The sequence below is a fragment of the Aulonocara stuartgranti genome (genome assembly GCF_965226115.1).
Source record: "Aulonocara stuartgranti genome assembly, chromosome: 16".
Lineage (NCBI taxonomy): Eukaryota > Metazoa > Chordata > Actinopteri > Cichliformes > Cichlidae > Aulonocara > Aulonocara stuartgranti.
In genome coordinates this window covers 363,307-390,308 of record NC_138952.1, presented here as the reverse complement: position 1 = coordinate 390,308, position 27,002 = coordinate 363,307, and the positions used below count along the sequence as shown (strand labels likewise).

The following is a 27,002-nucleotide window of genomic DNA, read 5'->3' as shown; positions in this document are numbered from 1 at the left end:
TTTTAAATATCTGAAACCGGTTGCTACTGTTGACCGTACATCGAAAGCTTTGAAATGAATTCTAGCCTCTGTGTCTGATGACTGGCTGCTAACATTAGCTTCTTTGTTCAAATATTATCTATGTTAGCTATGGCCTCCACAGTCACCTGACCTGATCCCAGTGGAGATGGTTTGGGATGAGATGGAGCGCAGAGTGAAGTTAATGGACCAACAAGTGCTCAGCATCTCTGGGAACTCCGTCCAGGCTGTTGGAAACCATTTCAGGAGACGACCTCACGGAGCTGATGGAGAAGAAGAGCGAGCAAAGCAGGGATCAAAGTAAAGGGGGCTGTTACAAAGAAGCTAAAATATAAATCATGATTTGAGTTATTTTATTTTACACTTTTGTGTTTACTACATGATTCCTACATAATGTGTTCATTGATATTGTTGATGGTGATGGAAATAAAGAAAAAACATTATGTGAGAAGGTGACTGACTATGCTGGATATTACAAGTTATTTTCATGGAGGAGGATATTTTCAGCTAGTAGCTGCTTCAGATTAGTTGTACCTGGGCAACGTCAATGTTTTAATGTCAGCTTCCTCACTTCTGATGTTAACTTGAAATATATGCACCTCTTATTTTCTGATGAGAGAAGTGTGGAGCTGAAGGTTATCAGCTTGCTAATGCTCGATTCCTAATGTGTGAAATGACCTGCAAATGCTGTGCTGAGACACTTAATGTCTGAATGTTAATCTCACTGTAACATTATCATTTGTGAATGTCAGAAGCAGCTAATACTAACCTACTAACATTTGTAATTAGGCAGTTGCTGTTTTTGCAACTACCTTGCTATAAGTAGTTAAACTTGGCAGTTAATGTAATCCTGACTGACGCCGAGCATGTAATGCTGATTTCTGTGTCTGAAATATCTATTGTCATGTACCAGTAACTGAGTAAAACTACCAGTTGAATAAACCCAGCTACACTGAATTAGATTCAGCTAAATTAACGAGTACTGACCGCCTAACCTAACCTAACCTTAGCGTTTAAAAATACATGATTGAATGGGTAAAGTGAAAGTCTGAGGCTGTGCTGCTGCTGCTGATCCATTTCTGTCTCTGCGGCTCAGATATCATCAAAACTAAATGTGTTTAGACCCTGGAGCCATTAGAACTGCTCAGAGCAACAGCGCCTTCTAAAGGCGCTCAGGAGTACTGCAACAAACCCACACTATCTGCATTCACTGATGAACTTTATCTGCATTCACTGATGTAAAGCAAACGTATACACAGTCTGATTTTTACTTTTCTTTATGTGACATCAATGTACGATCCAATCGAGTTACTGTCATATTACTTTACTTTTCTTTGTTTTTTAGTATTATTTCATCGCTCCAACCTGAACAAAGAGCATTAATAATTTAATGATTCATGGCAGCATAGTGCACGGTGATTAGCAAGAAGGTCGTGAGTTTGATTCCACCACCTGGCCGGGTTTTCATGTTCTCTCCGCGTACTTCCTCCCACAGTCCACAGGCATGCAGTTAGTGGGGTTAGGGTTAGTGCAGGGGTGGGCAACTCCGGGCCTCGAGGGCCGGTGTCCCTGCAGGTTTTAGATGTGTCCTTGAACCAACACAGCTGATTTAAATGGATAAATTAGCTCCTGCAGTTCTCCAGAGGCCTGTAACGAACTAATCATGTGATTCAGGTGTGTTGACCCAAGGTGAGATCTAAAACCTGCAGGACACCGGCCCTCGGGGCCTGGAATTTCCCACCCCTGGGTTAGCGGGTGAATCTAAATGGCCCACAGGTGTGAATGGTTGTCTGTCTCTATGTGTTAGCCCCGTGACCTGCCTCTCGCCCTATGGCAGCTAGGATAGGCGAACCCTAACCCCACGACCCCGACAAGGATACGCAGCATAGAATAGATGAATCACTGAAATAAGAATGAGCGCTTCCACAGCTGATCAATGGCTTAAAGAGAAAAATAACCATATATTCAGCTACACGACTTAAACACACAAACATCAGAAAGCTCCAAATACATTTATTGTTCACAAAAGATGGATGGATACCATGAAGCTTTGGTTAAAGTGACAAGATTTCAGTTTGATTTAGTGGCCCTGAAACTGCTCGCTGTCAGTGGTTTGAGATCATCTCAGGATGGATCAGTTGTTGATGATTTGCAGGCTGAAGTTTCCTGCAGCTCACCTGGATGAACAGCTGGACGCACCGGAAGAAAACTGTTCACGCCAGATATGATCTCTGCTATGCAAACATTTCACTCTCCCGCGTTTCTATGCATTTTAAAGCTCATGATCTCAGAAATCACAATTCTGCATCTTTTCTTGTGTTTAAAATGGACCATCGACACCATCACTCTGCAGTGTGGATCGAGCTTTCTCTTGGGTCGGAGCTCTAGGATAAGCAACAACGCTTTGTGCCAAAAGAAAAAGTCAGCTGACTGCTTTTGTTGTTTTGCTTTCTGGGATTTTTGGATCGATTCCAAGACGACGCTGAGGCTCAAACTGTGAAAGAGCGAACACAGGGCAGCACTTTCCCACACGGACGCCGTGCAGTCGAGATCTGTACCAGACTGAGAGTCGCTGGGATATCCTGGAAAGGACAATCAATTGTATGATATTCGCACAATATCATACAATTGATTGTCCCAAAAATCAGAACAGAATTGGGGGAAAGAGGCTTTTAAATACGCTGCCCCTGCTTCCTGGAATAATCTGCAGAAGGAACTGAAATTATCAGACTTGTTACCTTGGGAGAGTTTAAGTCTGTCTTAAAGGAACGAGAGAACAGCTCTTTTACTCAGTGTGATTGTTTTTAATGTAATCTTAATTTGATCTGTTATTGTATATTTTACACATGTTGGTATAGGATATTGTATTTGTTTTAAATGTTATATACCTATGTGGTATGTGACTTTTGTTGCCATGATGCCAGGTCTCTCTTGGAAATGAGATTTTTAATCTCAATGAGATTTTTTACCTGGATAAATAAAGGACTAATAAAATTTTTGGTGAGCGTTGCATAGGGATGGGTACCGGTGTCCGGTGCCATGATGGCACCGGTTCTGACATAAACGGTAGTAACCAGACCGAAAAGCAGCGCACATTTCGGTGCTTTATTTCGGTGCTTTTTTTTTCCTGAGCTGTGATACACTTCTAGCCAATCATTTTACGTTTCCGAGGATAGTAGGCGGGGCCAGGCACGTACGTTCTTTTAGAGCAGAGCTACAGATTAAAAATGCCCAAGGCGAAGCGGTCAAAAGTCTGTCTGTACTTCACAGCAAAATATGCAAACTCAGCAGCAACAAGTGCTTTAAGCTGATACTGTGATACTGTCAAAGGAGGTAACACCAAGAATCCGATGAAACACCTGGCGATGCATAGCGTTTTTTTTTAAAGCTGAGAAATGCGCCGTATTTGATAGCTTGCTGCGAGACCTCACACCGAGCGCATCTACTGCGGGTGGGTTGCCTGTTATCGGACCCGGATTTAGCAACATCCCCCAAAAACCCGAAGAGGAGAGTCCTGGCCCCTAGCCCTGCCAGTGTAGCAGAAATGATGAGGATGATGTTGCGGCTACTCCAACCAATGGCCGCGGCAGGCTAAACATGAGGACCCTGATGACGCGCAACAATAAACGCATACCATACACTTCTGTATCATTTGCTTCTTTATTTCCACATGCAACCATCCAATATATACATCGGCACATAGGATTAACTACTAAACAAACGCACAGATTGCACAAACAAATAACTGCAACTTACGAATAACTGCACTAGCTACTATGTCAAAATTGCAGCAGCAGGAGATACCCATCCCTAGTGTTGCATCATCTTTATAATTAACAAAAAACAAAGATGCACAACTCCAGATAGAAATCAGTGTCAAACTGAAAACGAACCAATCGCTTTAATTAGCCCTTTAAAGCCCCGCGTATCGTATTTGACACGTGTGATTTCTACATCATCAGTGTGACTTTTTTTTACCCTCAAAAAATGATATAAATTACATGACACATTTTAATGACTAAATTGCAAAAATATGGCTAATGTAGCAAATGTGATACAAATGAAAAATCATATACAGTGGGGCAAAAAAGTATTTAGTCAGCCACCGATTGTGCAAGTTCCCCCACTTAAAATGATGACAGAGGTCAGTAATTTGCACCAGAGGTACACTTCAACTGTGAGAGACAGAATGTGAAAAAAAAATCCATGAATCCACATGGTAGGATTTGTAAAGAATTTATTCGTAAATCAGGGTGGAAAATAAGTATTTGGTCACCTCAAACAAGGAAAATCTCTGGCTCTCACAGACCTGTAACGTCTTCTGTAAGAAGCTTTTCTGTCCCCCACTCGTTACCTGTATGAATGGCACCTGTTTGAACTCATCATCTGTATAAAAGACACCTGTCCACAGCCTCAAACAGTCAGACTCCAAACTCCGCCATGGCCAAGACCAAAGAGCTTTCGAAGGACACCAGGAAAAGTATTGTAGACCTGCACCAGACTGGGAAGAGTGAATCTACAATAGGCAAGCAGCTTGGTGTGAAAAAATCAACTGTGGGAGCAATCATCAGAAAATGGAAGACATACAAGACCACTGATAATCTCCCTCGATCTGGGGCTCCACGCAAGATCTCATCCCGTGGGGTCAAAATGATCATGAGAACGGTGAGCAAAGATCCCAGAACCACACGGGGGGACCTGGTGAATGACCTGCAGAGAGCTGGGACCAAAGTAACAAAGGTCACCATCAGTAACACACTACAACGGCAGGGAATCAAATCCCGCAGTGCCAGACGTGTTCCGCTGCTGAAGCCAGTGCATGTCCAGGCCCGTCTGAAGTTTGCCAGAGAGCACATGGATGATACAGCAGAGGATTGGGAGAATGTCATGTGGTCAGATGAAACCAAAGTAGAACTTTTTGGTATAAACTCAACTCGTCGTGTTTGGAGGAAGAAGAATACTGAGTTGCATCCCAAGAACACCATACCTACTGTGAAGCATGGGGGTGGAAACATCATGCTATGGGGCTGTTTTTCTGCCAAGGGGACAGGACGACTGATCCGTGTTAAGGACAGAATGAATGGGGCCATGTATCGTGAGATTTGGAGCCAAAACCTCCTTCCATCAGTGAGAACTTTGAAGATGAAACGAGGCTGGGTCTTCCAACATGACAATGATCCAAAACACACCGCCCGGGCAACAAAGGAGTGGCTCCGTAAGAAGCATTTGAAAGTCCTGGAGTGGCCTAGCCAGTCTCCAGACCTCAACCCCATAGAAAATCTGTGGCGGGAGTTGAAAGTCCGTGTTGCTCGGCGACAGCCCCAAAACATCACTGCTCTCGAGAAGATCTGCATGGAGGAATGGGCCAAAATACCAGCTACTGTGTGTGCAAACCTGGTAAAGACCTATAGTAAACGTTTGACCTCTGTTATTGCCAACAAAGGTTATGTTACAAAGTATTGAGTTGTATTTTTGTTATTGACCAAATACTTATTTTCCACCCTGATTTACCAATAAATTCTTTACAAATCCTACCATGTGGATTCATGGATTTTTTTTCACATTCTGTCTCTCACAGTTGACGTGTACCTCTGGTGCAAATTACTGACCTCTGTCATCATTTTAGGTGGGGGTACTTGCACAATCGGTGGCTGACTAAATACTTTTTTGCCCCACTGTATATGCAGATTAAAATTTGATGTATTGTTATATATTTTGCCTAAAGGCTCAACAAACACACTATTTTGAAAAAAATTTAATGTTTCTGGCAGTTATTTCATGGTTCAGGTTTTAAAGGATAAGGCATAATACATGACTGAGGGTTAGTGTTAGACAGTATATGTGATCCTGGACAGCCTCTAACAGAAAGATTCGCTGTTGGAAACTGTTAGGTTTTGTATTGTTGATTGTCATTTATGCTTAGAAATATTTAACCATATATGCTTAGAGGTGTATAATCAATTGTGTAGTGATAGGCTGTGTGATCTTTAGCAGGCTACAAAGGCTTGGTGTGTATTCCACACTAGAATGCACACCTACATCCTGGGAGTGTGGGAAGAGGTCGTACCTTGTCTTATTGTTTTATGGTAGGATAAACGTGGCTATGTCTGTTTTGGGCTAAGTGCCTTTTGTTTAGATGAACTGTTGGACTTCCAGACCAGCAGGTTTAGGGAAGTCATTTATGGGGTCACACTCTGACCCCCCCCACACACACACACACACACACACACACACACACACACAGTATTCTTTGTTCACATGTATACCTATGTAAGATGCTATGGCAAGAAGGCAGCGGGTCCAGATGGCATCAGCTCGAGGGTCGTCAGGTCCTGCGCGGACCAACTGTGTGGGGTGATGGAGCACCTCTTCAACCTGAGCCTGAGGTTGGGAAGAGTCCCACAGCTCTGGAAAACCTCCTGTGTTGTACCAGTGCCAAAGACTTCACGCCCCAAGGACCTCAACAGCTACAGGCCGGTGGCTCTGACATCCCACCTGATGAAGACCCTGGAGCGGTTGGTCCTGGCTCAGCTTCGGCGCCTAATAAGCTCATCACTGGACAAACTTCAGTTTGCCTACCAGCCTGGCATTGGAGCGGATGATGCCGTCATTCACCTCCTACATCGTTCCCTCGCTCACCTGGAGACCGCTGGAAGCACTGTGAGAATCATGTTCTTTGATTTCTCCAGTGCCTTCAACACCATTCTTCCCTCGGTTCTAAAGGACAAGCTGGTGAACTCTGGAGTGGACCATCACCTCACTACCTGGATCCTGGACTACCTCACCGACCGACCACAGTATGTGAGGACTCAGGGCTGTGTGTCGGACAGGGTCGTCTGCAGTACGGGGGCCCCACAGGGAACGGTTCTGGCTCCGTTCCTCTTCACCATCTACACTGCAGACTTCTCCCACAATTCCACCCAGTGCTTCCTGCAGAAGTTCTCTGATGACTCTGCAATAGTCGGCCTCATCACTGATGGGGACGACAAGGAGTACAGAGGACTGACCCAAGACTTTGTGGACTGGTGCCAGCTGAACTACCTCCAGATCAACGCCAGTAAAACCAAGGAACTGGTGGTAGACTTCCGCAGGCACAAGCATTCTCCACTGCAACCACTGAACATCCAAGGTATGGACATTGAGGCTGTGGACAGCTACAGGTACCTTGGTGTTCATCTGAACAACAGACTGGACTGGACTCATAACTCAGACGCCCTCTACAGGAAAGGGCAGAGCAGGCTGTACCTGCTGCGGAGACTCAGGTCGTTTGGGGTGGAGGGCCCACTCCTGAAGAAATTCTATGACTCTGTTGTGGCTTCTGCTATCTTTTATGGCGTGGTCTGCTGGGGCGGCAGCATCTCTGCTGGGGACAGGAAGAGACTGAACAGGGTGATCCAAAGGGCCAGCTCTGTTCTAGGATGCCCTCTGGACCCAGTGGAGGTGGTGAGTGACAGGAGAACGGCGGCTAAGCTGTCATCCCTGATGGACAACGTCTCCCACCCCATGCAGCAGACTGTGACAGCACTGAGCAGCTCCTTCAGTGGGAGACTGCGGCACCCACGGTGTGGGACGGAGAGATTTCGCAGGTCTTTCCTCCCCACTGCTGTCAGACTCCATAATAAAGACTTTAACTGATCAAGCACACACATCCACACATGTGCAATAACACTAAGTGCAATAATCCTTTCTGTCATCGTTGTATTTTTACTCAGTTGTATATAGTATTTGTATTTGTATTCTATTTTTATCTTATTGTATATTTATTTTATTTTATTCTACTGTATATAGTATTTTATTTTATTCTACTGTATATAGTATTTTATTTTATTCTATTCTGTACAGTTGTGTACTGTATTTATTCTTATTGTATTCAAATTTTTGCCTCATAACTTTTGCACTGTCCACTTCCTGCTGTGACAAAACAAATTTCCCACGTGTGGGACTAATAAAGGTTATCTTATCTTATCTTATCTTATCTTATCTTATATGTTAATGACCCTATGCATATTCATGTAACCACAATAAAAGGAGTGCTATGGGGAACGTGGCTGAGAGTCTGACGGAGGTCAAGTGGTGGAACGACACTTGGCTCCAGGCAGGTCTCCCTCATGCATGAGTAAACCAGAGAACGTTGCCTACTTCGTGTCTTGCTCGCTGTGTAGTTATATTGTCCTCAACGTTCCAGCGAATAGGTTCAAGCTACAAACCTATCAGAAACAGCTGCAGTTTTCGTGGGAAAACGTCCCAAGCGTCCATCCCCAGAACGTGATTGTCCCAGTCAGGGTGAAGAGGAGGACTGTTTAAAGCCATCAAACAGCCGAGCCAGTAACATTCAGAGTTAAACTGCTCCACCATGTTCTGAGGATTTTCATCTTTCGCCTGTTAGGAAGAAAATATTGTGCTGCAAAACTCAGCTTCAGCAAAGATTCTGTAAGTTATTAATGCCAACGTCAGCTGCACTGAACTCCTGTACAACTGACAGCTTTGTCTAAAACATGTCGTACCTTTGGGTCAGGCTGTGTCCTGCTGCGGTAGATGGCCAGCTGCAGGTTCTGTGTCGCTAGCAGCCTGAAGTCTTCAACCTGAAACCACAACGTTGCTTTAAAGAGAGCAGCCGAAGTTTTTAGGTGTAGTTTGAGTTTTAGCTCCAGTACCTTGTGAGACGTCCCAAAGCTGAGCTCACTCAATCCAAGCACTTCATCTATCTGCCTCTTCTTCTTCTCCATCTCAGTTAATCCAGCTTTAAAAGCTTCCTAAATTCATCAGTTTACATTTCATTACATGGAATATAAATGGAGCTGGCTCCAGAGTAAAGAGGTTAAAAATATTTAACCAACTCAAAAAACTACAGGCAGATGTTGTCCTATTACAAGAGACCCACAGACCTCTTAGAGGTTCGATGAACTTAAAACACCTGAGTTTCCCAATGTGTTCTCAGCTTGTTATAATTCTAGACAAAGGGGAGTAGCAATTTTAATACATAAAAATATTAATTTCACAGTACTCGATACAGTTATAGATCCAGAGGGCAGATTCTTAATCATTAAACTATCTATACGTGATAAAAAGCTATGTATTGCAAGTGTATATGGTCCAAATGTTGATGATCCCTCATTCTTTCACGGTTTTTTCAGTGCACTCTCTGAACACTTAGATGGCACACTTGTTCTTGGAGGCGACCTCAACCTTGGACTAAATGAAGACATGGATAGGCTCAATACAGCGGGAACTCAGCGTAATTGGCAGTCCACAAATATAATCAAACAGTATATGAGCGACTTTGGTCTTTGCGATGCATGGCGCTCCCTTCACCCCACCAGTAAGGAATATACTTTTTTCTCACATGTCCATCACTCCTACTCTCGTCTGGATTATTTTTTGGTCAGCAGCTCACTGCTGAACGACATTTCAGACACTGAGATTCACCCTATAGCTGTCAGCGATCATGGTCCTGTATCTTTAACACTAATGCACAAGAATAATACCACGCCAAGAAAAAACTGGAGATTTAATATATCACTACTTAAAGATGAAGACTTTATTAAATATTTTAAAAAAGAGTGGACTTCATATTTGGACTATAATGACACTGCCGAAACATCAGCTTCTGTTCTATGGGAAGCAGGGAAAGCTGTGATGAGAGGTAAAATAATTTCTTTCTCATCACATAAAAAGAAAAAAGAAAACAAAAATATTCAGGAATTAGAAAAAAACATCAAATCACTAGAAGAAGCCTACGCGTCCCACCAAGATCAGGAAACATTGAACAAAATACGCAAAACAAAACTAGAATTAAATGAGATAATTGATAAAAAAACAAAATTCTTAGTACAAAGACTACGCCTACAAAATTATGAACATGGTAATAAATCCGGTCAATTTCTAGCAAACCAGCTAAAAATAAAGAAAGAAAAAACAACTATATGTGCTGTTCAAGATTCATCTGGGAACACAATATATGAACCGATACAAATAAACAACATTTTCAGGGATTTCTATAAAACGTTGTATTCACCACAAATAAACCATCTAAAAAAGAAATTGATCAGTTTTTGGACAACATAACTCTTCCAAAATTATTGGACACTCAAGCAATGGCACTGGATTCACCACTGACACCAGGTGAACTCCAGGAAGCCCTGATAAGTATGCCCAATAATAAGGCTCCAGGTCCAGATGGCTTTCCTGCAGAATTCTACAAAGAATTCTGGACGATTCTAGCACCAGTTTTCTACAGAACGTTGTTGGAAATTAAAGAAAAGGGCAGACTTCCATCAAATATGAATTCTGCAAACATTAATCTCCTGCTAAAACCAGGCAAAGACCCTGTATATCCCTCAAGCTATCGTCCAATATCCCTTATACATGTAGACCTTAAAATAATCTGCAAAGCTCTCTCAAAGAGACTGGAGAAAATAACCCCCCTCTTAATTCATCCTGACCAAACTGGTTTCATAAAAGGTCGGCACTCATCAACAAAAACACGTAGATTACTTAATTTGATAGACTACTCATACAGTAAAAACCTAGAAACTACAATATTCTCTTTAGACGCAGAAAAAGCATTCGACAGAGTTAACTGGAAATTTCTATTTGCAACTTTACACAAATTTGGTTTTGGATCCTCTTTCATAAACTGGTTAAAAATATTATATAACTCCCCAACAGCTTGTGTCAGAACAAATGACCAGACATCCTCCAGCTTCTGTCTCCTGAGGGCACCAGGCAGGGATGCCCACTCTCCCCTTCACTGTTTGCAATTTTTATTGAACCACTAGCAGCAGCAATTAGACAGAATTCAGTAATTAAGGGCATAAAATGCAAGAACGTGGAACATAAAATCAGCCTTTATGCGGATGATGTGTTACTCTTTCTCCAAAATTCACAAACCAATATCTCTGGGGTGATTGAATTGATAAACTCTTTTGCAAGAATATCAGATTACTCAATTAACTGGTCAAAATCTACAGTCCTACCGATTAATTGCTCCCTCCATAATTCCTCTTCTACACCACTGCAATCGGGAAATATAAAATATTTAGGTATTAATGTTTCTCCCAAGCTTGCAGATCTAACTAAATTAAACCATATCCCACTTTTAAAGAAGGTAGAAGATGATCTGGCTAGATGGAAATGTCTACCCATATCACTCATGGGAAGGGTTGCCGCTATAAAAATGATGGTCTTACCAAAAATAATTTATTATTTATTCTCAATGATCCCAACTAAACCGCCACAAGATTGGTTCAGATCTCTAGATTCATGTATGTCCAAATTCCTTTGGAAAAATAAACCCCCACGTATAAGCTTAAAAACACTACAAAAGACCAAGGATAAAGGAGGACTAGAACTGCCTAACTTTCAGCACTACTTCTTAGCCAACAGGCTTCAGTTTATCTCAGGATGGCTAAAACATACCCTCTTAGATGAACCTTGGCTAGATGTAGAACAAGCACTCTGCAATAATCTAGAGATCTCAGACCTACCATTTATCAGCTCAAACATCCAACGACATGAATGCTTTAAAAGCATCAACATCAGCTCTTCTCTGACAGCATGGTGGGAGTTTCTAAAATTGACGGCGTCTTCATTAATCCCATGCAAACATACACCTATCTGGAACAACCCTGACATATTACAAAACAATAATATGATAAACTTTTCAGATTGGAGTGGTAAAGGAATCAAATATTTAGAACATATACTAGAAGGAACAGAATTTATTTCATTTGACGGACTAGTTACACAATATGGGATCAACAAGAAAAGATTTTTAGAATATCAACAAATTAAATCCATAGTAAAAAAGAAATTTAAACCGGGTCAAGTTGAACTACAAACACCACCAAGTGTGGTTCAATTTCTTACTCTTAAAACCCCCAAATTACTATCCAAAATATACAGAATGCTTTCTAAAACAGATGAATCAATATCACTTCCTATTGCAAAATGGGAAGCGGATTTATCAGTTAACTTAGACCTAAACTTCTGGTCTCAGATTTGCTTAAAAACCTTTCATCTAATTAGAAATCCCAGTCTTCAATTAATTCAATACAAAATATTACATAGAGTGCACTATACAGGTCATCGGATGTTCGAGATGGGCTTTACGTCTACCAACAACTGCTCACACTGCCAAACCAATTCACCGGACAATTATATCCACGCTCTTTGGTTCTGTCCACCAGTTCAGAAGTTTTGGCACGAGATATGTGAAGACTTATCGAAGTGTCTGAAATGTAACATTCCAACTTCCCCCTTAGTGTGTTTGTTGGGTAGCTTAGATAATGTCACTTCAGAAAAGAATATAGCCCATATGGTTTTCACAGTCCTCATGAACTGGAAAAATAAAAATAATCTTAATTCTAACCAATATAGAAATTATCTATTAGATTACATTAGTCTTGATACAGCCTCTGCCACCACATCAGATCAATTGCTCTGGACTCCTTTGATCAGCTCCATCACCTAGTGGGGGTGGGGGGTCATAGTTTGGTCCCGCCTTCACTGTTGTGATTGGTGTGGGGGTAGGGACAGGCTTAGGGCGTCGGGGGGTTCCCCGGAGGCATCTTCCTTAGGGGGGCTCAACCCGGGGTAGCGGTCATGTCCGGTTAGGGGCTCTGTTGGCTCTCAGGTGACTGTTTCCTCGCGGCTGCGTGCAGCGGGGCTAGGGGAGGGTCTGTGCTGACGGACGTGGGTTACTGACCTGGTAGCCTGGCTGCCCCTGGGTGGGTCCGGGATGGGCGTGAGGTTCTGGGGGCGCGCCGTCTCTGGGCTGGGACCCGGACCGGGCCTCGGAGGCTTGGGTCCTGGTTGGTGTGTTGCCGGGGTTGTGGGCGGGTGGGTGCATGGGGGCCCAGCCCTGGAGCAGGGTGCCGCCGGTGCATCGAGCCACCTGGGGGGCTCTTCAACTGGTGGGGGAGATTGTCACATCTTGCAGGAGCTTTCCTCTCCTAAGGAGCTGCCTCTGCAGGAGGGGGAGATACAGGAGAGGTGGAGGAAGATCTCAGCCTGGGTGTTTATTGTCTTATGTAGTCTGGAAGATGAGTGGATGGTGGGGTGGGTGCAGTTTTCTCTGTGGTGGGGTTGGGTGGACTGTCCCGGGCTCTGTGGGGCCGGGAGGCGCTGCTGCACTGGGCCCCGGTCTGGATGGGCCTGGGCCCCCTTTCCCTGGCGGGTCGCGGAGTATGGGGGTGCCTACTGGGGTCAGCGGGGGAGCTGGCCCCAGGGAGGGGTCACTTACCCCTCCCTTCCTTCCCTCCCCATCTCCAGCTGCCTCCCTCTTCCCGCTCCACCACAACCACCCACACATGCAGGGCCTTGGAGTAGGGGTATGTCACCAGGGTGCAGAGGAGGCTACCCCCCCCCCCCCCCCTGTTCCCTTCTGGCTGCCTCTGCCTCAATTTTATCCCACAACTTAGACATTCACATTACTCACACTCTCATTACACATACATATAGGATCTTGGGGGTGGGCACGATACACGGAATCCAAAGTACCATCAGGGTGTACACCCCACCCCTGGCGTCGTTGCCCACCTCTCAATTTTGAATACACGTAGACATTGAGGGCGAGCAGGAGGGACCATGCGCTTACCTGCTGCTCTCTGGCAGGTAGCTCCATGCCCTCCTGGGTTTTAAATGCACCTTAGAACACACATGCATCAACACTACAATGAGCGGGTGGAGGGAGGTTTGGAGTCTTCTCTCACCCCCGTTCTCTGCGACCTGCTGGAGCGGGGGGGCTAGGAGGAGGAGTTGGCCGTCCGACTGCGGTCTGGAGTGTGGGGCCTTCCTGCTGCTGCGGAGTCGGGGCGGTCTGCCTCCCCCCACCGCAGGGAAAAGGGAAACACCACCTGGGTCTGGGTGCAGTTACCCCCTTCAGGGGCAAGGGTACCTAGACCCGGTTTGTAGAGTACGCTTGGGGAGTGTGATCGTGTGTACAACGTCTCTTTATGTCTGTCTCCACGTTGGTTGAGTGTGGAGTAAGTGCATATGAGAGCATGAGGGTGGGAATGGATGTTTGTATCTGTGTGTGCCTGTATGTCTGTGTCTATATGTCAGGTTGGGTGTCAGGCGCCACCTCTCTGGGGACATCTCAGGCCCTCCAAGGTTTGGAGGCCTATCTCCACCCACCACCACTTCCCCTGCCAGTGGCGGACCCCCTCAGACATCGGTGCATTGGTGGTTCTCTGTGTCCGGGGATGGGCGTCCAGGTACACACCGGCTCACTCCTTGGCGGCCGCTTATTGGGGCCTGGAGCCTGGGGCTCGCTCGGGCCACTTCGGAGGTGGGGTGCCCCCGGCCTCTCGGCCTGGGGCTCGGTCACTCAGGCGCGGCTGGCTACCGGCGGAGCTCACGGGCGCGTCACTGCAACCCCCCCTGGCTTCTGCTCCGCGGCTGCTGAGTGAGCCCTCATCTGGGACTCTCCTCAGCTCTTTCTGGGACAGTGGCGCGGCTGCCCCTCTGTTGGTCTTCCTTGGTCTCTTGTGTTCTGGGGGCCTCTGGATGTCTGGAGTTTTGATCTCCTCCATACCTGCTTCATGCCCTGGAGGACCCACACCCTCTAGCAGATCATTACATGAAGGAACCTTTTAAAAAACAAAAAACAAGCGCATCCATGCTCACAGGTGTACACACGGGTGATCACACCCACAAACTACACCCTTTTTGGCTCCTACCTCAAAGCACACTGTGTTCTGTTGATCTTATGTGCTGCACAATAATGTTTAACATTTAGTATTTACTGTCATATTCCCATATATCATTGTGATGTTGTTTATTCTATTACTCTTGTTCTCTTCTGCTTGTTTTCTTTTTTCTTTCTCAGCAGGTGACCCAGGTGATTGATATATGCATTTTTTTTTTCTCTGCCCGTTCTGTTGGTTTTTGTTTTTTGCCCTTCTCCCCCGTCCCTCTTCTCAGCTGTTTCTCTTTCCCTCTTTCTTTCTCCCCTTCTTTCCCCCAGTCAAGTCTGTCCCGTATTCAGTAAGTGAAAATAAAAGAAAAAAAAAAAAAAAGAATAATGGACGTATGTGACAGTAATCAGACATTCCCGTACCTGAATGCGGGCTCTTACTGATTCCGAGTTTCCATTATTGGATTTCAGGTGTTCTTTGACCTTTGGCCACTCCAGCCTCAGCTCTTCATACATCTGTATGAGCCTGGTGTTACTGACAGGGTTGTTCACGCTCTCTGTGTTTTTCCCCATCTTCAGTGAAAGGGCGACCTCTCTCGTGACTCTGTGAAAAAACACGACTGATTATCTGAAGCGGATTTGCCGTACTGATGTTTGGTGGAGCTGCATGTACCTGTCTTTGAATGATTTTAGTTCTTCGTCTTTGTCATTTAGAGCTGCTCTGTGGAGTAGAAACAACATTGTGTGACCATGCGGCATCACGTTAAGCCACCCACCTCTCACATGGTCTCCGGTGAGTCGTCTCAGGTCACTCACACACCCAGAAGGATCATTAATGCTCATGAATACCTGCATTGAACACATTCTGCTCATGATGACATTTTAAAGCAGACGCCAGAACGAATGATGAGAAGTGACTTTAATGCTGTGCTGGTGCTGGATGAATCACTACAGTAGTACTCATATACAGTGATGGTCAAGTTACTTGAAAAAAGTAATCAGTAACTAATTACTGATACTTCCCAAAAAAGTAATCCAGTTACTTTACTGATTACTTATTTTCAAAAGTAATTAATTACTTAGTTACTTAGTTACTTTTTAAAAACACGATTTACAACCTGAATAGGTGATAAAGCGATAGATCTTTCAGCCCAATTCTACTTTTTCTGCATAATCCATCATACAAAATGTAATCAAATGGAAAAGTCTCTTTTTAAAACTTGTTTTATTAGTTTTAATCTTTTAACTTTATGCATCAAGCAAAAATGTAATTATCTGCAACATTCTCTGACTGGAAGAAATTAGTTTAACATGTAAACCTATTTTCTGCACATTCCAGCACATAAAATAAAATATTTTTTGTGTTTACACTCAGTCTTTCAAATAGATGCAAGTAAAACACAGCAGAAAATAAATAAAGTCAAAGACTCAGCGGTCCTGTTGCTCTATTTTCACCTGTAAAGCAGGAGTGGGGTAGGCGGAGGTTTACCCTGGTGCAGGTGAGCCAGGGTTTAGTAACGCAGTAACACAGCGTTCCTACGGGAAAGTAACGATAATCTAATTACCGTTTTTGCAATAGTAATCCTTTACTTTACTTGTTACTTGAAAAAAGTAATCAGATTACTAGTAACGAGTTTACAAGTAACGCGTTACTGCCCATCTCTGCTCATATAGAGTAAATAATGAAACACTCTTTTAGTCGCTGCAGTCAGTATGATCTGAACATGCATAAACGACTGTGACAAAGGCAGCGCTCGTCCCCCCCCACACGGCTGATCACTGTCCCTTTGGTCACAGCTGTGTAACTCCCCGTGGGTGGGCACAGCTTCAGAAAGCATGCGTGCAAAGGCTTTTTTTTTTTTTTTTTTTTTTTTGTGTCCTGTTTGGATCTTTAGCATCAGAATTGTTGTCTTAAGGCCAAGAAAGATGCCAAGCGGATTTATTTTACCAAGTGGATCATCATGGCCTTGCCATATTGGTCCATTTGATTGACCTTTATTATAATTATGAATTTATTTTATTTTCAGTTGCTACAAACGGGACAGACATGACTGGGGGATAGGACAGGGAGAAAGAATGAAAGAAAGAGAGGGAGAGAAAGAAAACCAAAGGGGAGAAGAGACAGTGAGAAGGGGGGAAGAAAGAAAAAACAAACAAACAAAAAAAACAAAACACCTGGATCACCTGTATGGAGAAAAAAACAGAAGAGAAAGCAAACAACAAAGAGCAACATAATAAAAAAAACGGCACCATCACAATAAACTAGCTAGCAGTAGATATCAGTAGATACTAAATAATAAACGATATTGTGCAGCACGCAAGATAGACAGCGCACAATGTGCTTTGAGGCAGCAGCCAAGAAAGCTGTAGTCCACGTCTGTGAATACCCGTGTGTACACCTGTGTGCATACCTGTGTGGATCAGCATGCTTGCATTCCAAAGGTTTCTCCATGTAACAATCTGATAGGGAGTGTGGGGGGGCCACAGCCCCGTCCTCCAGGGTATGAAGCAGGTATGGAGGAGATCCAGGCCCCAGACATCCAGAGGCCCCCAGAACACAAGAGACCAAGGAAGACCAACAGAGGGGCAGCCGCGCCACTGTCCCAGAAAGAGCTGAGGAGAGTCCCAGATGAGGGCTCACTCAGCAGCCGCGGAGCAGAAGCCAGGGGGGGTTGCAGTGACGCGCCCGTGAGCTCCGCCGGCAGCCAGCCGTGCCTGAGTGACCGAGCTCCAGGCCGAGAGGCCGGGGGCACCCCACCTCCGAAGTGGCCCGAGCGAGCCCCAGGCTCCAGGCCCCGATAAGCAGCCGCCAAGGAGTGAGCCGGTGTGTACCTGGACGCCCACCCCCGGACACAAAAAACCACCAACGCACCGATGTCTGAGGGAGTCCGCCACTGGCAGGGGAAGTGGTGGTGGGTGGAGATAGGCCTCCAAACCTTGGAGGGCCTGAGATGTCCCCAGAGAGGTGGCGCCTGACACCCAACCTGACATATAGACACAGACATACAGGCACACACAGATACAAACATCCATTCCCACCCTCATGCTCTCATATGCACTTACTCCACACTCAACCAACGTGGAGACAGACATAAAGAGACGCTGTACACACGATCACACTCCCCAAGCGTACTCTACAAACCGGGTCTAGGTACCCTTGCTCCTGGAGGGGGGAACTGCACCCAGACCCAGGTGGTGTTTCCCTTTTCCCTGCGGTGGGGAGAGGCAGACCGCCCCGACTCCGCAGCAGCAGGGAGGCCCCACACTCCAGACCACAGTCGGACGGCCAACTCCTCCTCCTAGTCCTAGCCCCCCCACTGGAGCAGGCCGCAGAGAACGGGGGTGAGAGAAGACTCCAAACCTCCCTCCACCCGCTCATTGTAGTGTTGATGCATGTGTGTTCTAAGGTGCATTTAAAACCCAGGAGGGCTTGGAGCTACCTGCCAGAGAGCAGCAGGTAAGCGCATGGTCCCTCCTGCTAGCCCTCAATGTCTACGTGTATTTAAAATTGAGAGGTGGGCAACGATGCCAGGGGTGGGGTGTACACCCTGATGGTAATTTGGACTCCGTGTATCGTGCCCACCCCCAAGATCCTATATGTATGTGTAATGAGAGTGTGAGTAATGTGAATGTCTAAGTTGTGGGATAAAATTGAGGCAGAGGCAGCCAGAAGGGGACAGAGGGGGGGAGGGGGGTAGCCTCCTCTGCACCCTGGTGACATACCCCTACTCCAAGGCCCTGTATGTGTGGGTGGTTGTGGTGGAGCGGGGAGAGGGAGGCAGCTGGAGATGGGGAGGGAAGGAAGGGAGGGGCAGGTGACCCCTCCCTGGGGCCAGCTCCCCCGCTGACCCCAGTAGGCACTCCCATACTCCGCGACCCGCCAGGGAAAGGGGGCCCAGGCCTATCCAGCGTGCAAAGGCTTTGACTGGATGTGCCAATCAGAACATATAACAGCATCACCCACGTGGCTGCAGTGTAGACATCACATCTGTGAAGTCTGAAGGAAATGTTGCAGCTTGTGTGAACACTGCATGAATGAGCCGGCATGTCCCTCCTGAGACGTGTGGCAGCTGTCCTTCATGTTTTTCATGGTGAAGTTTCTCTCTCTGTGGGACGGTGGTTTCCCAGACTGATGGGACGTCAGACGCGTCTCTAAGATCATTTGATGTCTTTCCTCCCTGACGCTGTGGTAACACCTGAATGCAAACTTCATGAAGGTGCTCTCACTGGCTGACTAATCACGTGTATTGATTATCTCTGTGGATGCAGTCCACACACTGCTTCTGGATTTTGGTTTGTGTTAGAAACACTCAGTGTAACATGTCATGTACTAGAACTGAAAGGTGGTTCAGTGTCTTTGTTCATATAACTGATATATGTTTCCCTTTGCTTGGTCCCACACTTGTTAGCATTTAGCACATCCGTTTATTCTTTCTTACTGTGTGCTGATAAGAGTTTGTGTAGAATTAAACAGATTTATATAACTGGCTGCTTCTTACCTTGTCTGGTCATATTTCTCTTCCATCTCTCTGAGCCTGTTTAAAAACACCACAGTAATGTCTCTCTGGTTAAATCACAGAATTTTACTTTCAAAATAAAACCGTTTTTGAGTAAACTTCCTGTGTCTGTAGAGAAGGAAATGTGTTGGTAAAACATGTTTTAGTTCATTTGTTCTCTCAATGAATCACATACACGTCACCTTTCCTTGACTGATTTCAGCTCTTCTTCTTCTACCACAGCAGATCTGTGGGGTGAGATATCCAGTGTGAAAATGGTTATCAAACCAAGTCAAGAGCACGAGCTGACATTATTCACTGAAACACCAATCATGTGTCTGTACCTTGTGTGGTCATGTTTCACTCCCATCGTTGCCATTCTGTTTAAAAGCACCACAGCAGTGTCACCAATGTGGACTTTTAAAATCAATGCATGTATTTACTGATCTTTCTTATCACAGAGATCACACACAGGCAGCACACAGAGGAACAGGTTATCAGGAATGAAGTGAACTACCACAACACAGAGGCCAGCCAGGGAAGGGTCACCCCACACAGCTGCTCCAGCATCAGCACAGAGACGACACACAGAAAGCAGCTGGATAGATAAAGTCATCCTGCACAGACCAGAACGCAGAGGTTACCACCATCTTTAACTACAGTCTCATGAATCTGCCACACTCATTGCAGTACCAGCGTACAGGCACCTGCCTTCATGCAGTTACCCCATCGTCCCTCTCCAGTCTGAAATCCTGCTAACTTGGCAGACACCAGCTGCAGCCCGCACAGCTCTCCACAGGGTTTCAGCTTTTAACACTGTCATCACCCACAAACTGGTCCCAAAGCTGAGCTTAGTTGCTCAGTAAAAGACCCCAGAATACCCACTCATCCTGACCCCTTGGCCCCCACAGGGGGTCTCTCCAGACCCTCTCACACAACCCACAGCACCATCAGCTGATGATTGTCAGGTGTCACAGGACCGCTATCAACAATGATGACATAATAGTGTGAGCACAGGAGTCCTTAAACACTACAAAACCCAAAGACAGTCTTACATAAACAGGAAGGAAGTAGAGAGGGTGGCTGGTCTCACCTGGACTGCACACATCTCCCATCAGGTGAGACCGGCAAAGGCTCCTCCTCCTGAGGATGTTAACGCACACTCAAATCCCTGATCACCTGCTGACAAAACTTTATCGGGGGGCGAGGACAGGACAGCATGTCATCGGATACCCTCAGTGATATTTACACTGGCTCCCCCCCATCCTGGGCGCCGCCTGTTTGCCCCCACCGTCTCAGAGGAGATACACATCAATCAAAACCAGACGTCACAGAAAAGGTTTCACTAAGCCAGAACCAGTGATATGCTTTAGTCAGGCTTGTTCTATTCTGCTCTACTCATACATCCACTGTTGTCTTTTTAAAACTCTTTGGTTTTCCTGCCTCCTGGTTGAAGAAATGTGACGTTGTTCATTAATCACGTACTGTTCTGTTCATCAGGACGTAAGTTTTGTTGGAGAAATGTTTCGTCACACATCCAGGTGACTTCTTCAGTCTCAGCTGACTGCAGGTTTCCGGAATCTTATAAACAGGATCGGGTCCCCGTGTCATGGTCTGGTTGGGCACCTGCAGGTCTCAGACAGCGGCTCCTCCTCCTTTAGGCGGAGTCCGGTTGCCCCTCCCTGGCTGACCACCTGTGAGCAATCGTGCCAGCGGTATATCAGACCTGCGCTCTCAACCATTCATCGCCTGAGTATCTGCTATCCCCATGTTAGTTCAGTGGAGCATCATAAACCTTGTCCTGACGCCGTGTGATGACTCACCTGTTTTTTCTTGTCCTCAGAGATAGCACCCGGAGTGGAGATCTCGTTCCCCTCGCTCCCGTCCTCCTGGACCTGGGCCGCCTGCTGCTTACACAACGTGGCCTGCCGGCCCACCGCTCACCTGCCTGCCTCCCCACGCCTCGACCGCTTCCGGGCTTTCCGCTCCACCTGTCCCCTCCATCTGAAACCAAGTAAGGCAATTCAATTCAACTGTGGAGGATTGTTGGTTGTCTGCTGGATCCCTCTGATCGTGATCTCCTCTTATTCCAGTGCCCCCGGTCCCTACCTAGTCCTGTTTCTACCTCCCCGCTGCCCCCGCTGTTCAGCCGTCTCCTAGAGGTGTCTAGGTCGCCCTCATTATTCACCGACGAATCCTACGCGCCACTAGTGTGGTGGCGTCGCTTTGTTTTTTACCTTTGTTTACCTGTGGGCGGAAATAAATCATTTGTTCTCTGTCACCTCGCTTCCGGGTTGGTTTCTGCACCTGTGTCCATCCCTGTTCCCTCGTGCCGCTGGGCCGTGACACCCCGACACAAACAGAGTAGCATAGTGTACGCTGTTAAGTGCCAGGATTTATACATCGGGGAAACCAAACAACCTCTGGCTAAGAGGATGGCACAACACAGAAGAGCCACCTCGTCAGGCCAGGACTCTGCAGTCTATTCACACCTACAGGCCAGTGGACACTCTTTCAATGATGAGGACGTTCACATCGCTGGTTTGAGGGCGGAGTCAAGGAGGCCATTTACGTGAAAAGGGAAAGACCATCTCTGAATGGAGGAGGGGCCTAAGGGTACATCTGTCACCATCGTACAATGCTGTGATTGCAGCCATTCCCCAACTCTCTGTGAATGGGACTCATGGCCATTGATCAGTGGTCTTTGATCAATAATCTTGAGAATTTGCATAATTAAGATTAAGGAACTGACCTCCCAGCCCATTGTTCCTTCAGTGGGCTGGTTTCAGTCATTATGCAAATGTCCTGTTTATAAGATTGAAAGCTGCAGTCAGCTGAGACTGAAGACGTCACCTGATGATGACGAAACGTTTCTCCCACAAAACGCTGCGTCCAGATGAACAGAATCAACTTTTGGAGATTTGCTTTCCTGGATGATTGAGATGCATCACGACATGTACTGTACCTTTCTTTGAGAGATTTCAGATCTTTGTTATTTTCTTCCACAGCAGATCTGTGGAATAAAACAGAGGAAAATATGATTTCAGAAACTGCAGACTGATCTGAATTTGTCAGTGGCTCAAACGTGAGGCTCATGCTGGGTTTACTGCAGACAGCTGTATCATCCTACAGCAGATTCAAAGCACGGTGTCTTCAGTAAAATCATTTTTAAAGGTACCTTGTCTGGTCATGTTTCACTCCCATCTCTGTGATTCTGTTCAAACATCACAATAATGTCAGTAAGGTGTTGATGTTCCTTCATGTTGGATTTCTTTTTTTTTTTTTTTTGGCCTGTCCCGTTTGGCTCTTTTGCATCAGAATTGTTGTCTAAAGGCAAAGAAAGATGCCCAACGGATTTACTTTACCAAACTGACCATCCCAGCCTCGCCGTAATGGTCCATTTGATTCACCTTTTATTGTTTATTTTATTTTCACTTACTGAATACGGGACAGACTTGACTGGGGGAAAGAAGGGGAGAAAGAAAGAGGGAAAGAGAAACAGCTGAGAAGAGGGACGGGGGAGAAGGGCAAAAGACAAAAACCAACAGAACGGGCAGAGAAAAAAAAATGCATATATCAATCACCTGGATCACCTGCTGAGAAAGAAAAAAGAAAACAAGCAGAAGAGAACAAGAGTAATAGAATAAACAACATCACAATGATATATGGGAATATGACAGCAAATACTAAATGTTAAACATTATTGTGCAGCACATAAGATCAACAGAACACAGTGTGCTTTGAGGTAGGAGCCAAAAAGGGTTAGTTTGTGGGTGTGATCACCCGTGTGTACACCTGTGAGCATGGACGCGCTTGTTTTTTTTTTTTTAAAAGGTTCCTTCATGTAATAATCTGCTAGAGGGTGTGGGTCCTCCAGGGCGTGAAGCAGGTGTGGAGGAGATCAAAACTCCAGACATCCAGAGGCCCCCAGAACACAAGAGACCAAGGAAGACCACCAGAGGGGCAGCTGCGCCACTGTCCCAGAAAGAGCTGAGGAGAGTCCCAGATGAGGGCTCACTCAGCAGCCGCGGAGCAGAAGCCAGGGGGAGTTGCAGTGACGCGCCCGTGAGCGCCGCCGGCAGCCAGCCGTGCCCGAGTGACCGAGCCCCAGGCCGAGAGGCCGGGGGCACCCCACCTCCGAAGTGGCCCGAGCGAGCCCCAGGCTACAATGGGGAAAGTACAACTACAATGGGGAAAGTACAAGAGGAAAAAAAGAGACCCCTACTCATGCTATGCTATGCTATGCTTCCATGGTAGGACAGCATGAGAACAGGAAACAAAAAAAAACTCCTCTGCACAAAAAAGCAGATAAATGTCCACAGCACAACATTGTGAAGACATGACAAGCCACAGGGGTGGGTGGGGGGTGAGGAGTAATCCGAAGCGAACACAGCAGCCGCCCTGCACAGCGCTACCATTCCAGCGCGGCACATAGACCTGCCGTGTTCCCTCGCAGGAAACAAGCATCGAAGGCGTTGGAAAGGGCATGGGATGGGAAGAATAGCCGTAACACAGTCGTTATCAGGGAGTGATTGTTCGGCTCCAGCCTTGGGCCTGCAGCTGGCGCCGTGATGGGGATCCACAATGTTCATGTTGATTTTGTTAATTTCCATGCGAGCAGCCCAGAGCATTCAGAGACCAGTTGATCAAATCCATAATTCTCTTTTAGGTTTTAGAGAACGACAGTGGGAGGCTATTCCAGGGAAAGTAATGCACACAAGACAAGACAAGACAAGGACATAGAGGCTAAGCAGGGAAGATAAGGGTGAGGAGGAGAGGAGAAAAGTGCGACCGCCTTCGCTGAGAGCTGAAGCCAGTGTTGGGACTAACGCGTTACAGTAACTACGTTATTATTGTGGTAACGAGCACGGTAACTAGTTATTATGCCAAAACCAGGAATGCGTTACTCGTTACTGGGATTTAGATAGGCTCGTTATTTGTTACTTCGTGTGGTGGCATCGCGGAGCTTCCACAGATTCAGTAACATTAGCAAGTGGTGGAGGCCAGCAGGTGGATGAAGGAAAGGGGAGGCAGGAGGAGGAGAGACACGAAGAAACGTCCGAGGGTGAACTGAACTTCAGGTAAGAAGTTATGACCTGCAGTCCATCTGGGTCAGATATAAACCAAGTTTAGGTGGAGTTTATTTTCGTTATGCTGACTTTTTCGTACTGCGTGCTAGCTAGCATGACGCAGTTTCTATACAGTTGAACAGCAGGAAACATGACGTCCTCCAGCCTGAAGCTGTCCACGTTTCACATGAACTCTGTGGCTGAACATTTCACAGCATTCAACATAAAGTTCAGAGGTCACACACTGTACAAACATCTAATAAGAGCTCAAAGACACAGATCTCTGTGATCTCTGTGTGGAAAATTATGAAATGGATGATCCCACATCATGATCCATTTAAAAAGTTCCTCTCGTTAGCGATGCATCAGTCACAGCTTTTCCTCCTGATGTAACTAATGATTGTTTCCATCATTGATATATGAGAGAAATATCTGATTAACTTCATGGACAAAACAAGAAGTCACACAGTTTAATGTCATCACTGATCCATCTGCAGGTTATTCATAATCTAAATGTGTTATTATTATTACCCTGATCCAGATGATTAGTTTGAAAATAACACGCTGACAGGAAACAAAAGGTCCAAATGAATTAAAAATTATTTTACTTTCAGAAAAGGAAAAAAACAAAAACAAAAATTAAATTATAAATACTTTAATTATTAACTGATTTATTGTATATGAGGGATTATATAAAAATCCGGACTGTCAGTGTGGATCCACATTTTGTTGTTTTTATTTAAAATGACATATAACCTTCAGATATATTAACTGAACATAATTCATAGAGACGTGTTTATCAGCTGAGCTGCACTGTTGCTGAGCGTCCAGCAGAGGGCAGAGCAGGGCTGATGAAACAGCTGAAGCAAAGAGCAGCAAATCAAATCACTTTTATTGTCACATCACACGTGCAGGTACACTGGTACAGTACATGTTCTACTTTTTCTGCATAATCCATCATACAAAATGTAATCAAATGGAAAAGTCCCTTTTTAAAACTTGTTTTATCAGTTTTAATCTTTAAAATGTAAAAATTAAAATTATCTGCAACATTCTCTGACTGGAAGAAATTAGTTTAACATTTAAACCTATTTTCTGCACATTCCAGCACATAAAATAAAATATTTTTTGTGTTTACACTCAGTCTTTGAAATAGATGCAAGTAAAACACAGCAGAAAATAAATAAAGTCACAGACTCAGCGGTCCTGTTGCTCTATTTTCACCTGTAAAGCAGGAGTGGGGTAGGCGGAGGTTTACCCTGGTGCAGGTGTGCCGCGGTCAGTGGAAGAATCCGCGAGTTTCTCTGTGAGTTTCCCATTACGTCGTAGCTACTCCGTGCTTGTTGGAAGTTTAGGGGTTTTTTTCGCTGTAAAAAGAAGTTTCCTTCCCACGCACAGCGGACACTAATGTTTTTGTCACTTTTTATGGAATCAAACTCAAAGTAAGGTCAGTACTTCCACGCTTTAAACACTGCACGCTCATACTCTCTCCCGCACTCGATATATGATCCACTGTTGATCTGAGATGCTGAAAAGCGTGTTCATGCAAACATCCTCGGGTCTGCCGTGATATGTTTACAATGGGACTTCTGCTCCTGAACCTCTGAACAGCAGGACTGTAAGCTGTCGTCTGTGAGGCGTGAGCGGTGTTTGTTTTTAACACAGTTCACGGTGGAGAACAGCTGCTGACATAATGTGGATCCGAAGATCTATAACTGGCCTACCCGGGGTTGAAAGTCTCGATAAATGCACGGCGTGTCGGCGGGTACACCGTGAATGTGACGCTTATTTTGAGCGATGAAAAAATAATAAAATATTTTCTTTTTATATTTCAATATCACAATAGTCTTCCAATGTAGAACTACAAGTTAAAAAAAGAACTAACATAAATAAAATACACTTCAGCTAAATACTTGTTTATTACTAATTTATTTTCCGAACCGCGGAGCCGCACCATAAGGACCATAAGGTTGCCGACCCCTGCTTTAGGGCGATGCCTGTAACACGCTGCCTGTTGCCTTCATATTAAATGATTTTGGAATGATAATTTTTTTAAAATATTTCTTTGAATCATTATGTGGGCCGCAAGTAGAGGTGACACGGGCCGCGAGATTGAGACACAGACATTAGAGCCTCTTAATGCGGGTTTTGTTTGGGTTTCCATCCGCGTGGAAACCAAAAATAGAGAGAGCATAGCGGACATATGAAACCGGAAAATACTGCCGTGTAATCCATTTATTTCAGCAAAGTAACTGTATTCTGAATATCTCCTTTTTAAACGGTAACTGTAACGGTATACGGTTTCTCATATTTTGCATTGTATTGTATATACGTAACCGCGGCACGTGTACTCCGTTACTCCCCAACACTGTTCATTAGTGAATTCTCGCAGTGACATTTGAAGATTTTATTTTGTTTTTCATTACATTTAATCAAATGTTTTTTAAATATTCAAGAAATTGTGACGTTCCAAACACAAACATGGCACGAAGAATGAACCTGTACAGTAATCTGGATTACAGCTGGATTATCATCAGGCCCTGAAACGTCTCCTCCATTTGTCATGTTCGCCATCATCAGACTAGAGCAACAACAGCGTTCTGTGGGTTTGATGATGCTGGATGATTCAATTTACATCGAGCTGTAACTGGAAGCATCGGATTCACTTAATGAAGCTTTAAAAGGTGCTGCGCAGCAGGGGGCGCTGCGGAGCTGTCCTCGGACTGATGGACAGTGAGGGAGCAGGCTGGTCCTCACAGAGCAGTGTGGCAGCGAGCGCCG

At 45.4% G+C, this 27,002-nt stretch overlaps 1 protein-coding gene across 2 annotated transcripts; it reads right to left on the bottom strand.

Annotated features, from left to right (window-relative positions):
* Nucleotides 1-137: 137 nt before the first annotated feature.
* LOC309691515 (uncharacterized protein) lies at nt 138-24,342 on the bottom strand. 2 transcript variants are annotated; one of them, XM_082509234.1, is made up of 8 exons: nt 22,118-24,342; nt 19,356-19,400; nt 19,156-19,191; nt 15,330-15,377; nt 15,080-15,260; nt 8,523-8,600; nt 8,226-8,397; nt 138-281 (listed from the first exon to the last, which is right to left on the bottom strand). In XM_082509234.1, the coding sequence occupies exons 1-8, from the start codon at nt 22,246-22,248 to the stop codon at nt 274-276; spliced, it is 699 nt and encodes a 232-aa protein (XP_082365360.1). In that variant the 5' UTR covers nt 22,249-24,342; the 3' UTR covers nt 138-273. The 2 variants fall into 2 exon arrangements, with proteins under 2 accessions (XP_082365360.1, XP_082365361.1); XM_082509235.1 differs by lacking the exons at nt 138-281; nt 22,118-24,342 and adding exons at nt 19,497-19,532; nt 19,670-19,682 and having other exon boundaries at nt 8,187-8,397.
* Between the last annotated feature and the right edge of the window lie 2,660 nt (nt 24,343-27,002).

Excerpts from the sequence above, each read along its gene's own strand:
- LOC309691515 (XM_082509234.1), bottom strand. The coding sequence starts at position 22,248 with ATGAGCCTCACGTTTGAGCCACTGACAAATTCAGATCAGTCTGCAGTT. Across the intron at positions 19,401-22,117 it reads CTGAAATCTCTCAAAGAAAG|ATCTGCTGTGGTAGAAGAAG; the intron begins GTACAGTACATG and ends CTCACCCCACAG. Across the intron at positions 15,261-15,329 it reads CTAAAATCATTCAAAGACAG|AGTCACGAGAGAGGTCGCCC; the intron begins GTACATGCAGCT and ends GTTTTTTCACAG.